Source organism: Rhinopithecus roxellana, chromosome 5 (assembly GCF_007565055.1).
Source record: "Rhinopithecus roxellana isolate Shanxi Qingling chromosome 5, ASM756505v1, whole genome shotgun sequence".
In the NCBI taxonomy this organism is placed as follows: domain Eukaryota; kingdom Metazoa; phylum Chordata; class Mammalia; order Primates; family Cercopithecidae; genus Rhinopithecus; species Rhinopithecus roxellana.
This window is the reverse complement of record NC_044553.1, coordinates 132,289,938-132,309,144: the sequence shown is the minus strand read 5'-3', so window position 1 is coordinate 132,309,144 and position 19,207 is coordinate 132,289,938. Positions and strand designations below refer to the sequence as shown.

The following is a 19,207-nucleotide window of genomic DNA, read 5'->3' as shown; positions in this document are numbered from 1 at the left end:
TCCATCAGTTCTATTTTCACTGCCTTGATCTGGGAGAGTCCAGAAGAGCAGCTAGAGAACTAAAACCATGGAGCAGTTAGCAAGTGTCCATTTAAAAAATATGACAAAAATGGAAAGATAAAAATGATGGCATTTCAGTATCAACACAGTTAATACCCTGTGAACTTTAAGTGCTCTAACCTATGGAAGGCAGGCCAAGCAAATCAGCAGAGGCCTAGACTCTGCGAAACTGAAGACAGCAAGAAGTAATGAGTGCTGGTAAGAAAAAAAATGTTAATAAGAATTTGCAAACGTGTCTCCAAGCTCCAATACTATGCTTTTCAGAATGCTGCTGCTCACAGTTAACAGATGCTTTCCAGGATGGTATTTGGAATGGCAAAGGAAAAGGGAGAAAATATCTGTAGGCAAATAATAAACAACTATTTACTGTAAAAATAGTCTCTGAAGACTTAGAACATTCATAACACTGTCCCTGCTTAGTCAATCAGCCATGCTTTTTTCTAGATCACAGAAATCTACTGTTCATCCAGATGTCTTTTTTGGAAAATGATGGGCCTATGATGAGAAGCAATTTGCTGTCCTTAAAATGAAATGCTTTCTTTCAAAGGGCATATTCTGGTCTACAGCAGGTAAACTATCAATGGGTGATAGCAGTAGCAGTAATGAGTACTTCCTCTTTTCCAGTTCTTGAACATGGTTGAAAAGGAACCTACACTAAGGGATTTAGTAGATGACAGATAAATACTTGTTTTCAATCTATCATGTGTAACCAGAAGTCTGCAAGCAAATAGGTTTTGAACTCCCAGTTCAAAGAAGACATTGAAGAACTGGATGTGTAGGAGACAGCTATACCTTGAGGAGTTTTGAATTTAGTAGGAGAAATAAGCTATGTACTCAGAGCCAGGCGCAGTGGCTCACGCCTATAATCCCAGCACTTTGGGAAGCCAAGGCCAGAGGATCTCTTGAGGCCAGAAGTTTGAGACCAGCCTGGCCAACACGGCAAAACCCGTCTCTACTAAAAATACAAAAATCAGCCGGGTGTGGTGGCATGTGCCTGTAATCCCAGCTACTAGGGAGGCTAAGGCAGAGAATCGCTTGAACCCGGGAGGCAGAGGTTGCAGTGAGCCAAAATTGCACCACTGCACTCCAGCCTGGGCAACAGAGCGAGACTCTGTCTCAAAAAGAAAAAGTACTCAGACCACTTAAATATAAGGCAGTGTGGTAAGAGTCACAGGGATGATATGGGTAAATGCTATAGGAATGTAGGGGAAGGACCATTTCCAGCTGGATCATCAGGGGATTATAGGAAGCATAGGTTTGATAGATGCAAAAGGGATACAAGATCTTCTAGGAACTCAAAGGCAGGAGTAAAGGCACTCAAGTGAGAAACTGGGAACCGTTCAGAGTAACTGCAACATGGACTTCATATATAGGAGAGTAAGAAAACTAAACGGAAGGGTTGATTAGGATTACATGTAGAGAGTCTTAAAATGCCAGGTCAAGAGATTGAGAATTTATTAGTAGACATGGGAAGATATTAAAGGTTTCTAAATACTACTGTAGGGTGTTGGGCAGTGGTAGGATAGACTGGAAGGCAGGAGACCAAGTAGTTGACGGTAAAGCCCCAAACTATCCACTAAGTATATTAAGGAGGAAGACAGTGGATTATTTATCATTATAGTTGTACTTTCTGATGAGGTCTGTGCTTTAAATATCCAACTCGGCCCTCTGAGGAAAAACTCACCCTCCTGTAAAAGGGACATATTTATTATGAAGACACAGAAACCATCACATACAAAGTACAATCCTTTAACATCCTGAAATACATATACACACACACTGTACATCAATTTATATTATCAATATAAAAATACATCATTAACATTTCTAAGGATGACAAATACAAAACCAATAAATATAGCAATTCTAAAACATCTACTTACATTAAGTGCTGGTGAATAGGATGATGTAAAAGAAAGAGGCCAAAGCGACCAGAAAACCAACTACCTGGCTTCCAGTTACAGACTTGAGTTGGTTTGGGGGAGGTATCCCAATCAATTTCCCCAAACACTTAAAAGTGCTTGATGTCATCAACTCTCAAAAACAGAGCAAAGGAAGAATCTGACATTATGGCACTATTTTTTGACCACACACACATACACACACAAACTCTTCAACCGCGTTTAGTGAGATACAGAAATATCAATCGATAATAAGTTTAAATTAAAATCAAAGCCCCTACAACCTAACCTTCTATGTAGCATCTCAGTAGAATGTTTTACTTCTCATACTCATCTTTCATATCTTATGTTCAGTCTTTTTTCCTCTCAATAAGTAAAACTACATGGATGGCCAAACGAGAGAAAAATTCAGCGTTAATTCTAGCATGAGAACAAGGCACAAATGTTAGAAAATGGTTAATGGATCAGCTTTTAAACTGAAGAGTGCCATGCCCTAGCAAACACTCACGACTCAAAACTTGACCATAACTTTTCTTGTGTCCAAACACCATGAGACTATTGCCACAGGGATCTTCTTTTTTTTTTTGAGACAGAGTCTCACTCTGTTGCCCAGGCTGGAGTGCAGTGGCATGATTTTGGCTCACAGCAACCTCCACCTCCCAGATTCAAGCGATTCTCGTGCCTCAGGCCCCCAAGTAGCTGAGACTATAGGCATGCGCCATCACGCCCAGCTAATTTTTGTATTTTTAGTAGAGACAGGGTTTCACCATGTTGGCCAGGCTGGTCTGGAACACCTGACTTCAAGTGATCTGCCCACCCCAGCCTCCGAAAGTGCTGGGATTACAGGTATGAGTTGCCTGGCCAGGATATTCTTATTTATTTATTTTGAGATGGAGTTTCACTCTGTCACCCAGGCTGGAGTGCAGTGGCGTGATCTTGGCTCACTGCAACCTCCGCCTCCTCGGTTCAAGCAATTCTCCTGCCTCAGCCTCCCGAATAGCTGGGACTACAGGCCCGTGCCACCATGCCCAGCTAATTTTTGTATTTTTAGTAGAGATGGGGTTTCACCATGTTGGCCAGGATGGTCTCGATCTCTTGACCTCATGATCTGCTTGCCTCGGCCTCCCAAAGTGCTGGGATTACAGGCATGAGCCACCGCGCCCGGCCCTGGGATATTCTTTTGTACAAAGTTTAGGAAACTCCATGCACTTCTCAAAACATCAGATGCTGGGGGCTGGCTTATACGAGAAATATGGAGAACACATATAATAGATTTTACCCATGGGCTAGATTTTCAGATTTTTAACAGAGACAGATAAGTGGTGAAGAACTCCATGAAAGTTGTATTTAAGTCAGAAGATTCTCTTTCGTGTGTGTGTGTTTCTATTATATAGATGAACTATCTCATACGTGCTGTCAGAGGGGACGATCCCACCATACCATAGCACATTCTTTCAAGGTCAGTTAGGGCTTCTAGCTTTCAACCAAATGGGAACTCCTATAAACCATCCCGTTTCTCTTGTCTTTCAGGCTACACTGACTTTCTTGCTTGAATCTGTAACAGATTAATTAGAACTCTAAAGTCCTTTCTGTCACCTTCACATTGGTCTTTTTTTTTTTTTTTTTTTTTTTTGAGACGGAGTCTCGCTCTGTCACCCAGGCTGGAGTGCAGTGGCCGGATCTCAGCTCACTGCAAGCTCCACCTCCCAGGTTTATGCCATTCTCCTGCCTCAGCCTCCCGAGTAGCTGGGACTACAGGCGCCCGCCACCTCACCCGGCTAGTTTTTTGTATTTTTTAGTAGAGACGGGGTTTCACCATATTAGCCAGGATGGTCTCGATCTCCTGACCTCGTGATCCGCCCGTCTCGGCCTCCCAAAGTGCTAGGATTACAGGCTTGAGCCACCGCGCCCGGCCCACATTGGTCTTTAGATCTAGAACCCAAGGCAACCTTGGATGAGCCTTTCATTATACAAGCTAATTCCAGGAGGGACTCAGGGATCCCTCTGCCTGAAGTCAGAACTGGAAGGTGGGGCTGGGAAGTAAGGAATGAAAAGCAAATGGGACTATCATAAGAGGTACAGAAGTTTTAAAAAACAGATGTACATTTCAAGAAGATTCTGGTTTCTCCAGCTGGGGATTCTGGGAACTTAGTATATACTGGAGAGTTCACAGGTCAGGCTGCATGGTCTGGTCCAGAATCTAGTTGGTCTCTGGTCTCCTTGAATCAAAAACACTTCCTAAGAGATCAAGAACAATTCAAAAGAACCCATCCAATCAACATGTCACAACTGACTGCCATGACTGAGTCAAATCAACCGTAAGATCCTGGGGCTCCTGAATCACTTCCAGAAATGAGAAAGCAGGACTTTGACCTTTAAGAATGATATGCCCTCAGCTGTTACCAATATCCGAGGCTAAGAAGGTTCAAGTCTGAAAGCTGATTGAGTAACTGCAATGATCCTTGGGTACAGCAGATTCTTCTCTTGCTGCTGAATGTCCTCAGACGCGCAGAGTGCCAGGAACAGGGGAGAGAGTAGTCCTGGAGGTACACCCTCTGGTCTCTCCCAAGCAAGCAGTGAGGTGTGCATTGTTAGAGGTGCACCGGGAAGGCAGCTTGGTTTCGAAACCCAGGACATCCTGTCCACAAGCAGCTGCTACTTCTTGGGCTTCTCTAGAATATTGAGGAATTTCCCCCGTGTCATCTCTCTGGCTGGAATCACAAAGCAAACAAATGATCAATGAAAACCTAAAATCTGAAAAAAGAATCATAGAAAGATTTAACTTAAAAATGCAGATTGATTTAAATTATATATCAAGTTGCTATCACAACAGATTTAATCATCACCAACTAACCTCCTAAAAGGGGGTAAAAACAAACCGCTATAGACAACTACAACTCTACAACTGCTATTCTGAAGTTGGCAACTGAGATACACACCAAATGACTGGGAAAGATTTTATCATTCATATTTAAACAAATCACCAGGGGATTCCCCCAAAACCTATCTCTGTCTCAAGAATCTAACCTAATACTCATGCTCACTATCTCAGGGGGTTTGCTCTGGGAGCCTAAAATCCAACCAAGATTAGTCTTCTCTGGGTTGCTGGTCTCTGGACATTTATAATCTCAAATCAAAATTAGAGATCATTTACCCTATCTCTCGGCAGTGGTAGTCCCTGGGTACTGTAATATAACAGGGTTTATATTCCCTCAGTGCAGCTCATCTGTGGATGGCGTCATAAAGTAGGGTTCATAGAGCTTTGGTCTTCTTTCCCTTGGCATTGTCAGTCCTTAGATATTTAATATAGCCAGCCAAGGTTTATGTGTCTTTCTCCGGCTTTCAGCACCATCAATCTTTGAATGCTGTAGTTACAAGTGGGTTTATACAGCTACTTTCCTACATAGAAGGTTCCAAAATGAAAGTAAAACATTTCTCAGTTACAAGGGCCACTCCAGAGGTCCCCTATTTTAGATCTCAGAAAGCATACGTAGTGTAACAGCCCCCTCCTCATCCTCATCCTGCAAGGCCATGTTTTCAGATTTCTTAAATGGATTTAACAGTGCAGAAAGTTTCTGATGGCTGATGGCTGGCTCTGGAAGCCAGGCCTTCTGGAACCATGCAGTAGGCACAGGGCAGGCTGTGTGGTCTCCCAAGAACACATCTCCATCATGACCAAAGAAGTAAGGTGGCTAGGGAGGCACCCTCAGGAATGAGAAGGACTTCACCTGGGCCTCCTTGTTTCCTTTCCCAAGTCCAGAGCAAACGGAGCTAGATGAATGGCCTCCCGCTCCCCTCTGCCCCAACTTAAATTTAACAGTTTTCTTGTTTTATCGTACAATGAAGAAATAAAACAACACAACCTCTGGGACCACAGGGAGGCTTTTGGTAACTTCAATCTACACATTCCCCATCTTTCACTTGTTCCTGTGCTCCAACAAAGGGAAAGGAAATTCCATTAACTAGGCATAGAAGCCCAGTGTTGGGTCTTGCCTCACGTGCCCACAATCCCAACCCAGACCAAATCAAACAGACCATTCCTTCCTTTGTGGATTTATAGCAAATCCTGTATAAGCAAAGTTCCTATAAGACTTGCATGCAATTACTTGCTTATATAGTTGTCTTCCTCTACTAAAATGTACTGAAGGCAGAGACTGTTTAGTGCTTTGGACTTCTCTCCCTCGGCAAAAGATCCAAACAATCAGATGCAAACTCCAGAGCACGTGCTCTCCTGTTCACTTGTCATCAGAGATGTTAACATTTCTGATTAATTCATATAGCCCTTATTTTATTCCTCATTTCTTTATCCTTGCTCTGCTGCAGTGCAAGATTCTTACCGACCTGCTACAGACTCAGCAGATTGGATAAATTATAATACACCAAAGAACTAGAACCAGAAATGCAAAAAATGTTAGTTTCCTTCCTTTCCATCAACAAGTATGACTAGTTAGTGGCCCTCAGTGCTCCATTCTCTACATGATGGGAGTCTTTTTAAATGTGCCTTGCTTATTTGACAAGAAAATCATTTCCCTTAATACAAACAATGCCAAGTTAATGGAGAGATTGGGGTCAAGGACTAACTACTCTAGAGAAAATCCAATCAAGTACTGTCTTGCCCATAGGAGGTAGCATGGGCTTCTTGCAGAGAACATAGGATTTGAACTCAGTTTAAGTTCCAGCTCTAGCACTTAGCAGCAGGGTGACACCCTGGGCTGGGCAGATCTCTGAGCCTCAGTCTCTTCATTTGTAACGGAGGGTATGTTAACACCCTACTTTTCTCTTGGATAATAGCAATGAACACGCTGGGTATAGTGCTAATCATTAACACAACATTTTCCAGAGGTGGGTAAGCTCTCTTGCATTCAGTATTTTCTGAGTGAGTGAATGAATGAATTAATGAATGAATGAACAAACTGCACAAAGGGAGGCTAGCAAACAAAAAACTCCATTCCTTGGAATCTTTTCCCTCAGTTTGAAGGAAAAGAAATTCCTTATACTTTTGGGCAGATTGGGTCTCACTTATTTCTACTAGATGGGTTATCTGCCTACTCTCAAATTTAAACATGCAACAAATGATCCTGCAACATGGCTAGAAGCAGGATCTCTGGAAACCAAACATGGGCAATACAAAACTCTTCTGGAGAGAACACAGCCTGGTTCCAAAAATCCTGGGCCTGGAGCACTGCACTGCTCTAACTAATGATTTCTGCCTGCTGACCGTCAGACCCACCAACTCCTTACTGTTTTTCCCCAAATGGGAAAATGACCAATATTTTTAAGACTTAGAATTTTAACAGATCCACACAATTTAAGAGGTCAAAAGGGTTTAAAAGGAAAAATAAATAGATATTCTATTTTCAAGAAGTCTCTCAGTGGCAAGCTCTCCTTGAATTTAACCAATCCTTTTTAACAACCCTTTTTCCACTCAATCATTCCTCCCCCTTCAACCTAATCCAAGTACACAGAGCTGCAGGAAACCACTGTAAAAGTAGAAGTAATTCAAAAGACATCATCTCCTACATGGGAGGAGAGAAAGTTTTCCTACTCGCCAGTCCCATATAGGAGATATACGAATGTATGACACAGCCGCTCCCTAAAAGAGGGCTGTGCCCTATAAATCAGATGCTAAGCACCAACCCCTTTTTGTGCACAGAGAAATTGCTGTGGGTCAGGGGCTGCTCCAGAGCACGTGCCCTCCTGTTCACTTGTCATCAGAGATGTTAACATTTCTGATTAATTCATATAGCCCTTATTTTATTCCTCATTTCTTTATCCTTGCTCTGCTGCAGTGCGAAGATTCTTACCGACCTGCTACAGTAATCACCGCCCGCTAACCGCACCCCCCCAAACCTAGTGAAATTGTTTAGTGATGCCAACTGCGCTTTTAATTTGCAAGACATCAGACACAGAGGTAATTTATACGAACATCTGTTCATTTTTGACTTCTGAAACAAACTCGCACATGCTGCTACAAAATCCCATTAGGAGTAGGGAGACAGCCTTCTGCTACTATTCTGTATTCTCGTCTACACACACACACACACACACACACACACACACACACACACACACACAATCTCTTCTAGTAGGGTCTTATAAATAAACGTATTTTACTCTTAGCTTTTTAAGCTCCCATCAGGAATTTCAAATCTCTTTGGGGAAAAATCTTCAGAGATGACTACTGCCTGCTTACAGAGAAGAGAAAGCCATTTCTATTCCCCACTGCCTAGTTCTCTCCCTTCTTCTTCACAATGGTTATAGCTTGGTATAATTCTAGAATGAATAGCCAGCATAAGACTACATATTCTTCAGCTTGGCACTTCCAGTTCCTCCATTTTCTCCTGTTTCTTTGTTCCCCATAATGTATTATATTATATAGAAAACAATTCTAGACACAATAAGATTGGGAGAGAGTGTTATCCAGAGTCAGTGAAATCTGTCAACTATTTTCTTTTTTTTGAAACAGAGTCTCACTCTTGTTGTCCAGGTTGGAGTGTAATGGCGCAATCTCAGCTCACTGCAACCTCTGCCTCCCCAGTTCAAGTGATTCTCCTGCCACAGCCTCTCAAGTAGCTGGGATTACAAGCATGCACCACCACGCTCAGCTAACTTTTTGTATTTTTGGTAGAGACAAGGTTTCACCATGTTGGCCAGGCTGGTCTCGGACTCCTGACCTCAGGTGATCCGCCCGCCTTGGAAGTGCTGGGATTATAGGCACAAGCCACCTCGCCCAGCCTGTCAACTATTTTTTGATTCTGGATTTATTCTCTAAGATTACAAGGTTTCACAGGAAAGCAACACCGCTTCCATTCTAATAACTATGCCAAGAGAGGCCCACTGGTCATCAGCCACTGTTGCATGCCGTGCAGGAGAGAAGCATGACCCCTATGTCAAGTCATGGTTTACAGGCCCTATTATGTTGGACATAGATCACAAATTGAGAAAGCCACAATTGAGACTGTCACCATAGGGTTATAACATGTGAAATGCTGCAGAGAGTGTGGAGAGGGGACTGGCTACTACACAGCGAGAGACAGCAAATGGATAGACTACAATGAACTTCCAGGTTTCCACTGTTTCTGTTACCCCCCACCCATTTCGTAGTTTCTCCAGGGCTATCCGGTTCATGGCAGCTGTAAATACCTGGGTATATTTGGAGAGGTCAGGACTGAAAGGAGGACTCCACTGTGCCTGCTCTGAAAGTGGTGTGTGGTTTAATATAATCTTCTTTAGACTCTCCAATTCCTCCACCCTACATTTAAGCCTTGCTTCTGGCTCACTTTCCACAATGACTATCCCCAAACTGCCTTCTCTGCAGTAAATTTTTCTGGTGGCTGGTTGAAAAAGATTCAGTGGTACAGATTGATTTCCCACTGGTGAGGGGATGAGGGATTACCAGAGGCACCCTGGTTAACGAGATTGGGTGCAGAATCTCTCTCGAGACCAGCCCTCTCTGCCAGGGCTCTGCACCTTTCGCCAATGACATATGGGTTTTATTACAGAAAGATTGTCCAGATTATAACCTTGAGGCAATTGCCCGATAAAATTCTGCTCAGCTTTTATGTAGGGAACAATGTAAAGTTTAAGTAACTTTTTAATGAAGTGGAAGAAACTCATAGCTCAGTTTTTCAATTCCAATGCAAACTACTTTAAATATTTCTATGCCTCAATATAATTAAAAATGTTTGTGAAGGGGGCACGAATTGCTTTCCAATGGTTTTCTCCCATTCAGAAGAGCAGTTAACAGGTTGCTTTTAGCAGATTCTAATATGAGTGGCCAGGAAACAAAGGAGACAACATAATATTGTGAAAAGAACAGGACTTCAGCTCTTACACTGACCCTGGGCCACACAGGCAAATTACCAAGTTATTTTTCTGAGCTCCTTTCCTCATCCATTCAAGGTAGGATTAATACAAAGTCACATAGGCATTCAATAAATGCTTGCTACTGTACAACTATTTCTTTCATTTCAAACACGAAGTTTATTTAAGCAATAGGATGCCTGATGGGAAAACTATCTAAGATTCATTTCTTTAAGAGTATCCCTACTTAAAGACATATTGCCCTACATGTAACAGCTATGTACAAGAGAGTTTAAAAACGGGTTGGTTTTAGAATGACAAGTGAAAAACACCAAAATTCTCCAATTTAACAAGGTATGGAAGGATTTTTTTTTTTTTTTTTTTTTTAATAAGAGACAAGATCTTGCTCTGTCACTCAGGCTGGAGTGCAATGGTGCAGCCATAGCTCACTGCAGCCTCAACCTCCTGGACTCAAGTGATCCTCCTGCCTCAGCCTCCTAAGTAGTTGTGACTATATGCGTGCACCACCTGGTTAAATTTTTTTTTATTTTTTGTAGAGACAGGATCTTGAACTACTAGCTTTAAGTATGGAAGGATTCTGTGTTATTGATTTTTATTAAATGATGAGAGCAAAGTAACTTAATGAAGTATAAAGATAAGAGCTGAATGAGCATGCCACTAATGGAGAAGGGGGGCATTGCCACAGAATCAGTATTTATCCCCATCTTATCTCCATCTGCTGTTGATCAAAATATATCATTGGCCATTTAGTTTAAAAAATAAAAAGGCAATATGCTTGTGCACAAATGCCAGTCACTTTATGCACAATAAAGGAATGAGAAAGGGGTACACAAAAGGATAGAAAAAATCCACACTGTTGTAGTCAGGATGGAGTTCAATGGAGTTGTAGTTTTCTGAGAATGTATTCCTGGTCTGTGGGAATAGATTTCTGGAGTAAAGAGCAGGTTCCCTTTGTAGTAGACACCTCTTGTCTGCTGCTGGAACATATCAATTGTATCCTTATTTCCAACTGTGCAGGTGTGTCTATCTCATTAATCGGCTGCCCATCAAATTGGAATCTGATCTGCCTCATTGATATACTGTTGTTCACAATGAGCTTTCATTAGTCTACAAAGTGGTATATGCCTCTTACTCTTAGACTGCACCACTGAACGATCCTACCCCTCCACCTTCAAATTAATATGACCACGGTTGGCAGGGCATGGTGGCTCATGCCTGTAATCCCAGCACTTTGGGAGGCTGAGGCAGGTGGATTACCTGAGGGGTGAGTTCGAGACCAGCCTGGCCAACATGGTGAAACCTCATCTCTACTAAAAATACAAAAATTAGTTGGGCATGGTGGTGTGCACCTCTAGTCCCAGTTACTCAGGAGGCTGAGGCAGGAGAATCGCTTGAACCCAGGAGGTGGAGGTTGCAGTGAGCCGAGATCATGTGACTGCACTCCAGCCTGGGCGGCAGAGTCAGACTCTGTCTCAAAAACCAAAAACCAAAACCAAAACAACCACTGTTCTCAGTCTTGCTTCCTTCCTTGGCCTTCTTGTCAGTCACGGTGAGCCCTGGAGTCTCCTTAGCTGCTGCTTTACAGGAGGTACCAGATCTATATCAAGTAAGCACATACATAGCACCAGGAGTGGCAAAAGGAGACCTATTTATTTCTAAAAAGATCTTCCAATGCAAGACAAATGGTAACACGAAAGACTTGCATCTGTGTAACGCATACTGTGGCGTATTAAGCCTGGCTGCAGTAATGCCAGGTACTAAGTGGAGGCAGCTACCTTCCTTAACTATACCAGTAGATACTTCTAGCCAAAAGGAACACATAAAATTCCAATTTAGTGGCCGGGCGCGGTGGCTCACGCTTGTAATCCCAGCACTTTGGGAGGCTGAGGCGGGCGGATCACAAGGTCAGGAGATCGTGACCATCCTGGCTAACACGGTGAAACCCGTCTCTACTAAAAATGCAAAAAAATTCGCCAGGTATGGTGGCGGGCGCCTGTAGGCTCAGCTACTTGGGAGGCTGAGGCAGGAGAATGGTGTGAACCCGGGAGGCAGAGCTTGCAGTGAGCCGAAATTGAGCCACTACACTCCAGCCTGGGTGACAGAGCAGGACTCCATCTGGAAAAAAAAAAAAAAAAAAAAAAAAAATTCCCAGTTTACTTTAAATCAATGTGCTAAAGGCTGTTAATTTAATTGGCCTCATAAAAGATGTTTTTATAGAAATGATGCCATTTGTTATAGTTTTGACTCTTCTTTAAAAATTACTTTTTTGGTCCCTGAAATCTTGAATGTATTCTATCTTGAATGTATTCTAACAGCTATGACAAAAGGGACCTACTGATCAGTTATCATTGTGTGCCGTGAAGAAAAGAAGCATAGAGGGGGTGATGAAGAACGAAGGCAGTCTCATGGAGCACACACTATGTATTAGATATTAGGAAGATTCAAATAAAGTCAAAGACATGCTTTCCCACAGAAAGAGACTATTCTCAAAGGCCATGCTGCCTTTAAGATGGGGCTAGCCATTGTTAACAAGCATTCTGGTGGATTGGCAGAGAACAAAAAGAGAGCAATGTGATTTATAATGCTGATTTCTGTTTCGCAGGAATGTGCAACGTTTCCCTGTGACTCTGGCACAGAGCTGGTGTACAGCAGAGCAGCAGTTCCAGGGCAGTCTGCCAGACTGAGACTCTTCACCACACTCCGGCTGTGTCAGATCTCCACAGGAAAAGTATCACTAAGTGATCAGTAAGTCAAGCACTAAGCACTTTTAATGCCTCTGATATGAGAGCAGCTGGTGCTGGAGTCACTGTCAAGAGCAGAAGGAGCTGTGAAAAGCACACAGTGCCACTGGATGAGGAGGGGTCTTTTGGAGTTTCATTCCATTAGGACACCTGGTGGCCCTCAGCAGGTGGTGGAACTGTAATAAGGTCCACCGCCTGTTCTCAGTCAACTCTTGTGGAGAAGTACACACAAGCAACAGTCTTTGGTGGAAATCTTACTTGTCTCTAAAATATATAAAAGTAGCATTTGAAGGTCAGCAGCCTTGAGGCTTTTGCCTTAAGTTCTTTAGGTGACCGGGCATGATGGCTCACGCCTATAAACCCAGCACCTTGGGAGGTCGAGGCTGCCGGATCAGTTGAGGTCAGGAGTTTCAGACTAGCCTGGGCAACACGGTGGAACCCCATCTCTAGTAAAAATACAAAAATTAGCCAGGCACGGTGGCACACGCTTGTAATCCCAGCTACTTGGGAGGCTGAAGGGGGAGGATTGCTTGAACCTGGGAGGCGGAGGTTGCAGTGAGCCGAGATCGCGCCACTGTACTCCAGCCTGGGTGACAGAGTAAGACTGTATCAAAAAAAAAAAAAAAAAAAAATTATTTAGGCATAATAAAACATTTCAAAAAGGAGGCTAAAATACTATATATCTGAGAAAAGAACGGTCTGGATCAAACTATCACAGACTATCAAAATTTTTGTCCTCAGTATTCTCAAAAAAATCTTTTTGGGAGCACACTTTCTAGATTATCTTTTTATTGGGTATCTTGGCTCTCTATCAGGACTCTTCCAAAAGGGTGCAGTGGCCAAGAACAATGTTTCCTCCAGTGACTTCTGAGAAAGAAAATTTTATTATTTATTTTACTTTTTAACTTTAATTTTTTGTAGATATGGGGTCTTGCTATGTTGAACTGGTCTTGAACTCTTGGCCTCAAGCAATCCTCTTGCCTCAGTCTCCCAAAGTGCTGGGAATATAGGCATGAGCCACCATGCCCGGCCTGAGAAAGATAATTTTATATCAAACTTTTTTCTTCAATTCATAGTAACACCCATTTGCAGAGTGCTTTATCCAAGAAGTAATATGAAAAAGAAAAGCCAGGACTCAACGTGCAGGTAAACAAATTTGGACAGTTCCAATATGGAAAATAATTTTAATGGCTTTTCATAACAGAAAAAAAGGACAGAAATATCCAGCCAACAGATTTATTTTCAGAATATAAAACATCAAGCAGGAACATAAAATATGGGAACTGTCAGCCATGATGCCTGATGATTGAAGGCAGAAGTAGAAGAATCTTAATTGTCAGGCATTTGAAAAATGTTGCATCCAAGTGAAAGACTGTTTCTCCATCAATTCTCCTTGCCCTGCCCTCTTTTAAGAGCAAAACAAGACTAGATTTCAAAAATGTATTCTTACCATCTTTCTTCCTACTAAAAACAAACCAAAACAACAGCAAAAAACCCCCAAAGATCTGTGTTCGAGAAATGAGAGCTAACAACTTCTTAGTTGTATTTTGTTTCCTTTTCAGAGGACCTGACAGATCTATTTCATAGTTCTACTTGGTTTCCTATTCAAGGGGAAAACTCAATTGAATGAAAGGCAGTGAGATCAAAGCAATTAATTAATACTCTGGGGGCTAGAACTTGTATTAAATACTCATAAATTTGTGCAGAACATTCATGCTTCAGGGCCTTTACACAGTAATACATCCTGGTGAAACACTTATTATGACCAAAGGCTAGTAGCTTCACAGTCTTAATACCCTCATCCATAAAGTAAGAACAGCAATAATAATCTATTATGTAAGGTTAAGACAGAAGAACAACAACTAGTCAAAGTGACTTGATCAGAACACAAAATATTTTGCCCCAAGTTAGACAGAGTAACTTATTCATAGGCTAGGTTCCACTCTCAGGAAAATCAGAACAGGATCACAGTATAGATAATTTCAAATGACTTGCATATTCAGACAACTTTCCTGCCCTGTCTATCTGACTTTAAGGGGCTGGCAGCTGGCAACAGCTAAAGTCTAGGGATGATGAAGGCCTAGTCTTCTTGACCCCCAGGGCAGGGAAAGGGTTACATCTTCACACTGAGAAGCCAATAAAAACCTCTCTTGATTATAATTTAGATAAGAACCACTGGATTGAATAATAATGTCTGAAACTCCCCTGGCTGTTTCACCTTGAGACGTCCATCACTGGGTTAAACATGATGCTAATTGCATTTGGATTGATTAATTTCTCTCACTCCTGTCTATTCCAATAACGCTTAACAAAATAATCATAGCACCCAGAGCCAAATCTTTTCCGTCAAAGGAATGAAGCCATCAGAACAGGCAGAGATCAAAGAAATGAAGATGACCCGTAATTACTGCTACGGTGATATCATTACCATATTATACAAAATGAGTGTGGGGGGAAAGGAGAGTGGAGGGAGGAGGGGCTGAGATTATTTATTTTTTTTAATGGAACCCTACAACCTAAGAATACAGATTTGACATCAAGTGGAACACACAGAAATATAGAACTTTTAAAAAAAATACAAATCTTCCTCATGAAATTATAAAATCCAACAAACACTGAGGCCCAAGATACATCAAGTGTCTTGGGTTGTGAGCAGGTATTATTCATGCCACTATTTTTTCATCACAATAACACTTTGTGTATGACTTGCATTGAGATTTAAGATGCTGTCTTCATATCACAAGCATTCCCATGGATATTGGAGAATTTTTCTTTAAGCCAAGGAATTTTATTTTAATATTGTTAGAGGTGGCCTTGTTTGTAAAATTAGAATCTGGGTTTTAACTGCAGCTAGTTCTAGTTTAAGGCATACACAAAAAATGGCTATGAATTTTTGTGTATGGTTCATTGGACAACATTAAGGATTTAATTTAAAATACTAGACAGGACAAATATTATATTTCCCTATAAACTATTTTGTTGTTTAATAGAAACTTTTAATACTTATGACAAAAAACCTATGATCATGAGGGATTTACATCTACCTTAGGTGTAAATCCATCATGTATGAGATGGTGATCTCAGATGAATTACATAGGCTCTCTGTGCCTCAGTTCCTTCCTCTGTTAAGTGGGGATCGGTATCTGCCTTACTGAGTTATTGTGAGACTTAGAGATAATACAGTTAAGTGCTCAATAAGTGCTGGCACAATAAAAAAATTTCCCCCTAAGATTAACTTTATGGCTATTTACAGAACCCTGTATAATGTTTTTGCTATTACATTTACGAAAGTTAATTCAACAGACACTTATAAAGTAACTTGCACACAGATGTTAACAAATATTTGTGAAATAAATAAATAGGACACTTAGAAGGCACATAATTTGAAAAGGCTAGAAATACCTGTAAGATATTTTTGCTGTGGTATTTTAAAAGTAGAACCATCTTTAAATAAAAAACAATAAAAATGGATACTGAAGTTGTTTTATTTAGCTTGGACAAAAAGGCATATTCCTCTATTTTCTTATATAACAAACATCCCCAAAATAAAACAAGCATATATATTTTGAATGTGTAGTAATCCAGTGATAAACAAGAGCAGTACTTTAAAAGAAAAAAAATATGTATTTCTGTCAGGTTAAAATGAGAATCAAAACCATTTACTCTGACAACTCATTATTTTTTGCTTTCTTTTTGGTTAATAGAGGCAATGCAATACACTGAAAAAGGATTTATCTTATCTGGCTTTGGAATTAAACATATTCAAACCCCAGCCCCCCTTTCCAAACTTTAAGACCACAAACAAGTAATTTATTTTTCTGAACACGGGTTTTCTCTGTAAAATGGGAATTATAAAATAAACTTTGCAGACTCTTATGAGATTAAATGAGATAATGTATGAAATTCTTTCTTCTTCTTTACTTTTTTTTCTTTTTTGAGATGGAGTCTCACCCCGTCACCTGGGCTGGAGTGCAGTGGTGCAATCTTGGCTCATTGCAACCTCTACCTCCCATTCAAGTGATTCTTGTGTCTCAGCCTTCTGAGTAGCTCAGACTAAAGGCATGCGTCATTATGCCCAGCTAATATATGTATTTTCAGTAGAGATGGGGTTTCATCATGTTGGCAAGTAATCCAACAGCCTTGGCCTCCCAAAGTACTGGGATTACAGGCATGAACAACCATGTCCTGCCAAAAATCTCCTGACCTTGTGATCTGCCTACCTCGGCCTCCCAAAGTGCTAGGATTATAGGCGTGAGCCACCGTACCTGGCCTTCAGGTGCTTTCTTGAATATCAACCCATTTACTTCCTTTATAGCACTTAACAAAATCTGAAATTAACTTTTTTTTTCCCCCGAGACAGGGTCTTGTTCTGTTGCCCAGCCTGGAGAGTAGTAGCACAATCTTGGCTCACTGCAGCCTTGAACTCCTGGGCTCAAGTGATCCTCCTGCTTCAGCCTCCCAAAGTGCTGGGATTACAGGTGTGAGCCACCATGCCTGGCCTTGAAATTAACTTTATTTACTTTCACTGCTCCATGAAGTTCTGCAGAACCTCTTGCTGTATCCCCAGCAATTAGAACAATACTAGGCATATGGTAGGTGATCAACAATGTATCTGTTGAAATAATATATTCATATATGAGGAAAGAGGAACTCTACTTCCTTTTCAGTTTTTTTTTTTTTTTGAGATGGAGTCTCGCCCTGTCACCCAGGCTGGAGTGCAGTGGCACCATCTTGGCTCACTGCAACCTCCACCTCCTGGGTTCAAGCCATTCTCCCGCCTCAGCCTTCCCAAGTAGCTGGGGATTACAGGTGTGAGCCACCATGCCTGGCTAATTTTTTGTGTTTTTTCGTAGAGATGGGGTTTTATCATGTTGGCCAGGATGGTCTCGAACTCCTGACCTCAAGTGATCCAGTCACCTCAGCTTCCCAGAGTGCTGTGATTACAGACGTGAGCCACTGTGCCCGGCCTCAGTTCTTAGTTAAACACCAAGCATCAAATATTTTTGTTTAAGTAAAATTACCCAGAAATTTCTTTAACGCAGAAATTCCACTTTAGAGGTATTCACATGCCTATTCAATTCAATACTATTTGTAATAACCGAAGATGAGAAACAACTCAAATGTCCATCAATAGGGAGGGGAATGATCGTGTCACTACACTCCAGCCTAAGCAATAGAGTGAGACCTTGTCTCAAAAATAAATAAATAAATAGAAAGAAACCTTAAGCTGCATCCAGGGGTCTTGTTGTTATATATAGTTAGTTATTTTGAAGTGACTTCTATTGTACGTTAAATAAATAATTATGTTAGTTATTAGGAACCAAGATTTTCAGCATTAAAAACAGAAATCATTATAAAATCAAATATATTACATAAAAACCCCCAAATATTTTAAATTTGAACTGGCTGCACTATTGGTAAGAATACAATTCCTGGCCGGGCACGGTGGCTCAAGCCTGTAATCCCAGCACTTTGGGAGGCCGAGACGGGCGGATCACAAGGTCAGGAGATCGAGACCATCCTGGCTAACACGGTGAAACCCCGTCTCTACTAAAAATACAAATAACTAGCCGGGTGAGGTGGTGGCGCCTGTAGTCCCAACTACTCGGGAGGCTGAGGCAGGAGAATGGCGTGAACCCGGGAGGCGGAGCTTGCAGTGAGCTGAGATCCGGCCACTGCACTCCAGCCTGGGTGACAGAGCGAGACTCCGTCTCAAAAAAAAAATAAAGAATACAATTCCTTTTTCTCTTCTCACAAAAACCATATTTACCTACCCTGTTCACAGAACAGGCCTAGAGACAATGACAGCCTCTTAACAATGAATACTATTAGTGCCTAGATTTCTACTAAAATTAGTGCCTAGATTTCTACTAAAAGCAATACTATTAGTGCCTAGATTCCTTGGAGAAATGGATAAGAGTCCAAGTCTGGATAAGTAAGTGAACCAGGGATATCCTGACCTTCCTGAAAGCAAGAAGGTTATCGAAGATTACTAGGGTCTTCCATGTTTCAGTCTAACAAAAAATAAGAAAAAAATTTGAAAAAAGAAGAAAAAAGAAATAAAAAAGAAAAAAATTTACTAGGGTCATGTCAAAAGACAGGAGCCAACTTGAAGGGGTGCCCACTAAAGATGGGACCATTTTGAAGAAAAAAAGAATAATGATTTTAGTAGATCTAAACACAACAAATACAAACATCTACGATATTTTTAAAAAAGTCCTGTCACTTCAACTCATTCTGAAAATTGATAAATTAAAAAAGGAAAAATTTAACATTTTTCCTGCCATTTCTCTTTGAACTGCATTTCAGGGAAGCCAAACAGTTGCCGATTTCATAGAATAATAATAACTGTTATTATCATTACTGTTATTTTGAAAATAATATGACTGATACCACCCAAAGCCACTGATCTTCACTCAAACTGGAACAGACAGATGTCATGTCAGTCTTGATATGAAGGAACAGGAAGCACACAGTACCATTATGAAGTATTCTTGCCAAAAAGGCTGAATCCAAACCCAATCCATTATCTAGCTCTATCAGCTTGCAGGAAATTTGGCAGGAAAGAAGAACATGTTAAATGATATCACTAGGATAAAATTATCCAAACTTAAAATGTGGGGACCAGGTGTGGTAGCTCATGCCTGTAATCCCACCACCTTGGGAAGCCGAGGTGGGTGG

General features: G+C 41.3%; 1 protein-coding gene across 1 annotated transcript in view; it reads right to left on the bottom strand.

Moving 5' to 3' along the window:
* Nucleotides 1–3,771: 3,771 nt before the first annotated feature.
* LIN52 (lin-52 DREAM MuvB core complex component) overlaps nucleotides 3,772–19,207 on the bottom strand; it is a 115,082-nt gene continuing 99,646 nt past the window's right edge. Inside the window, exon 6 of the mRNA XM_010382627.2 lies at nucleotides 3,772–4,672. Coding sequence (XP_010380929.1) covers nucleotides 4,617–4,672 — 56 coding nt within the window. The 3' untranslated portion in view covers nucleotides 3,772–4,616. The remainder of the gene's footprint in view (nucleotides 4,673–19,207) is intronic.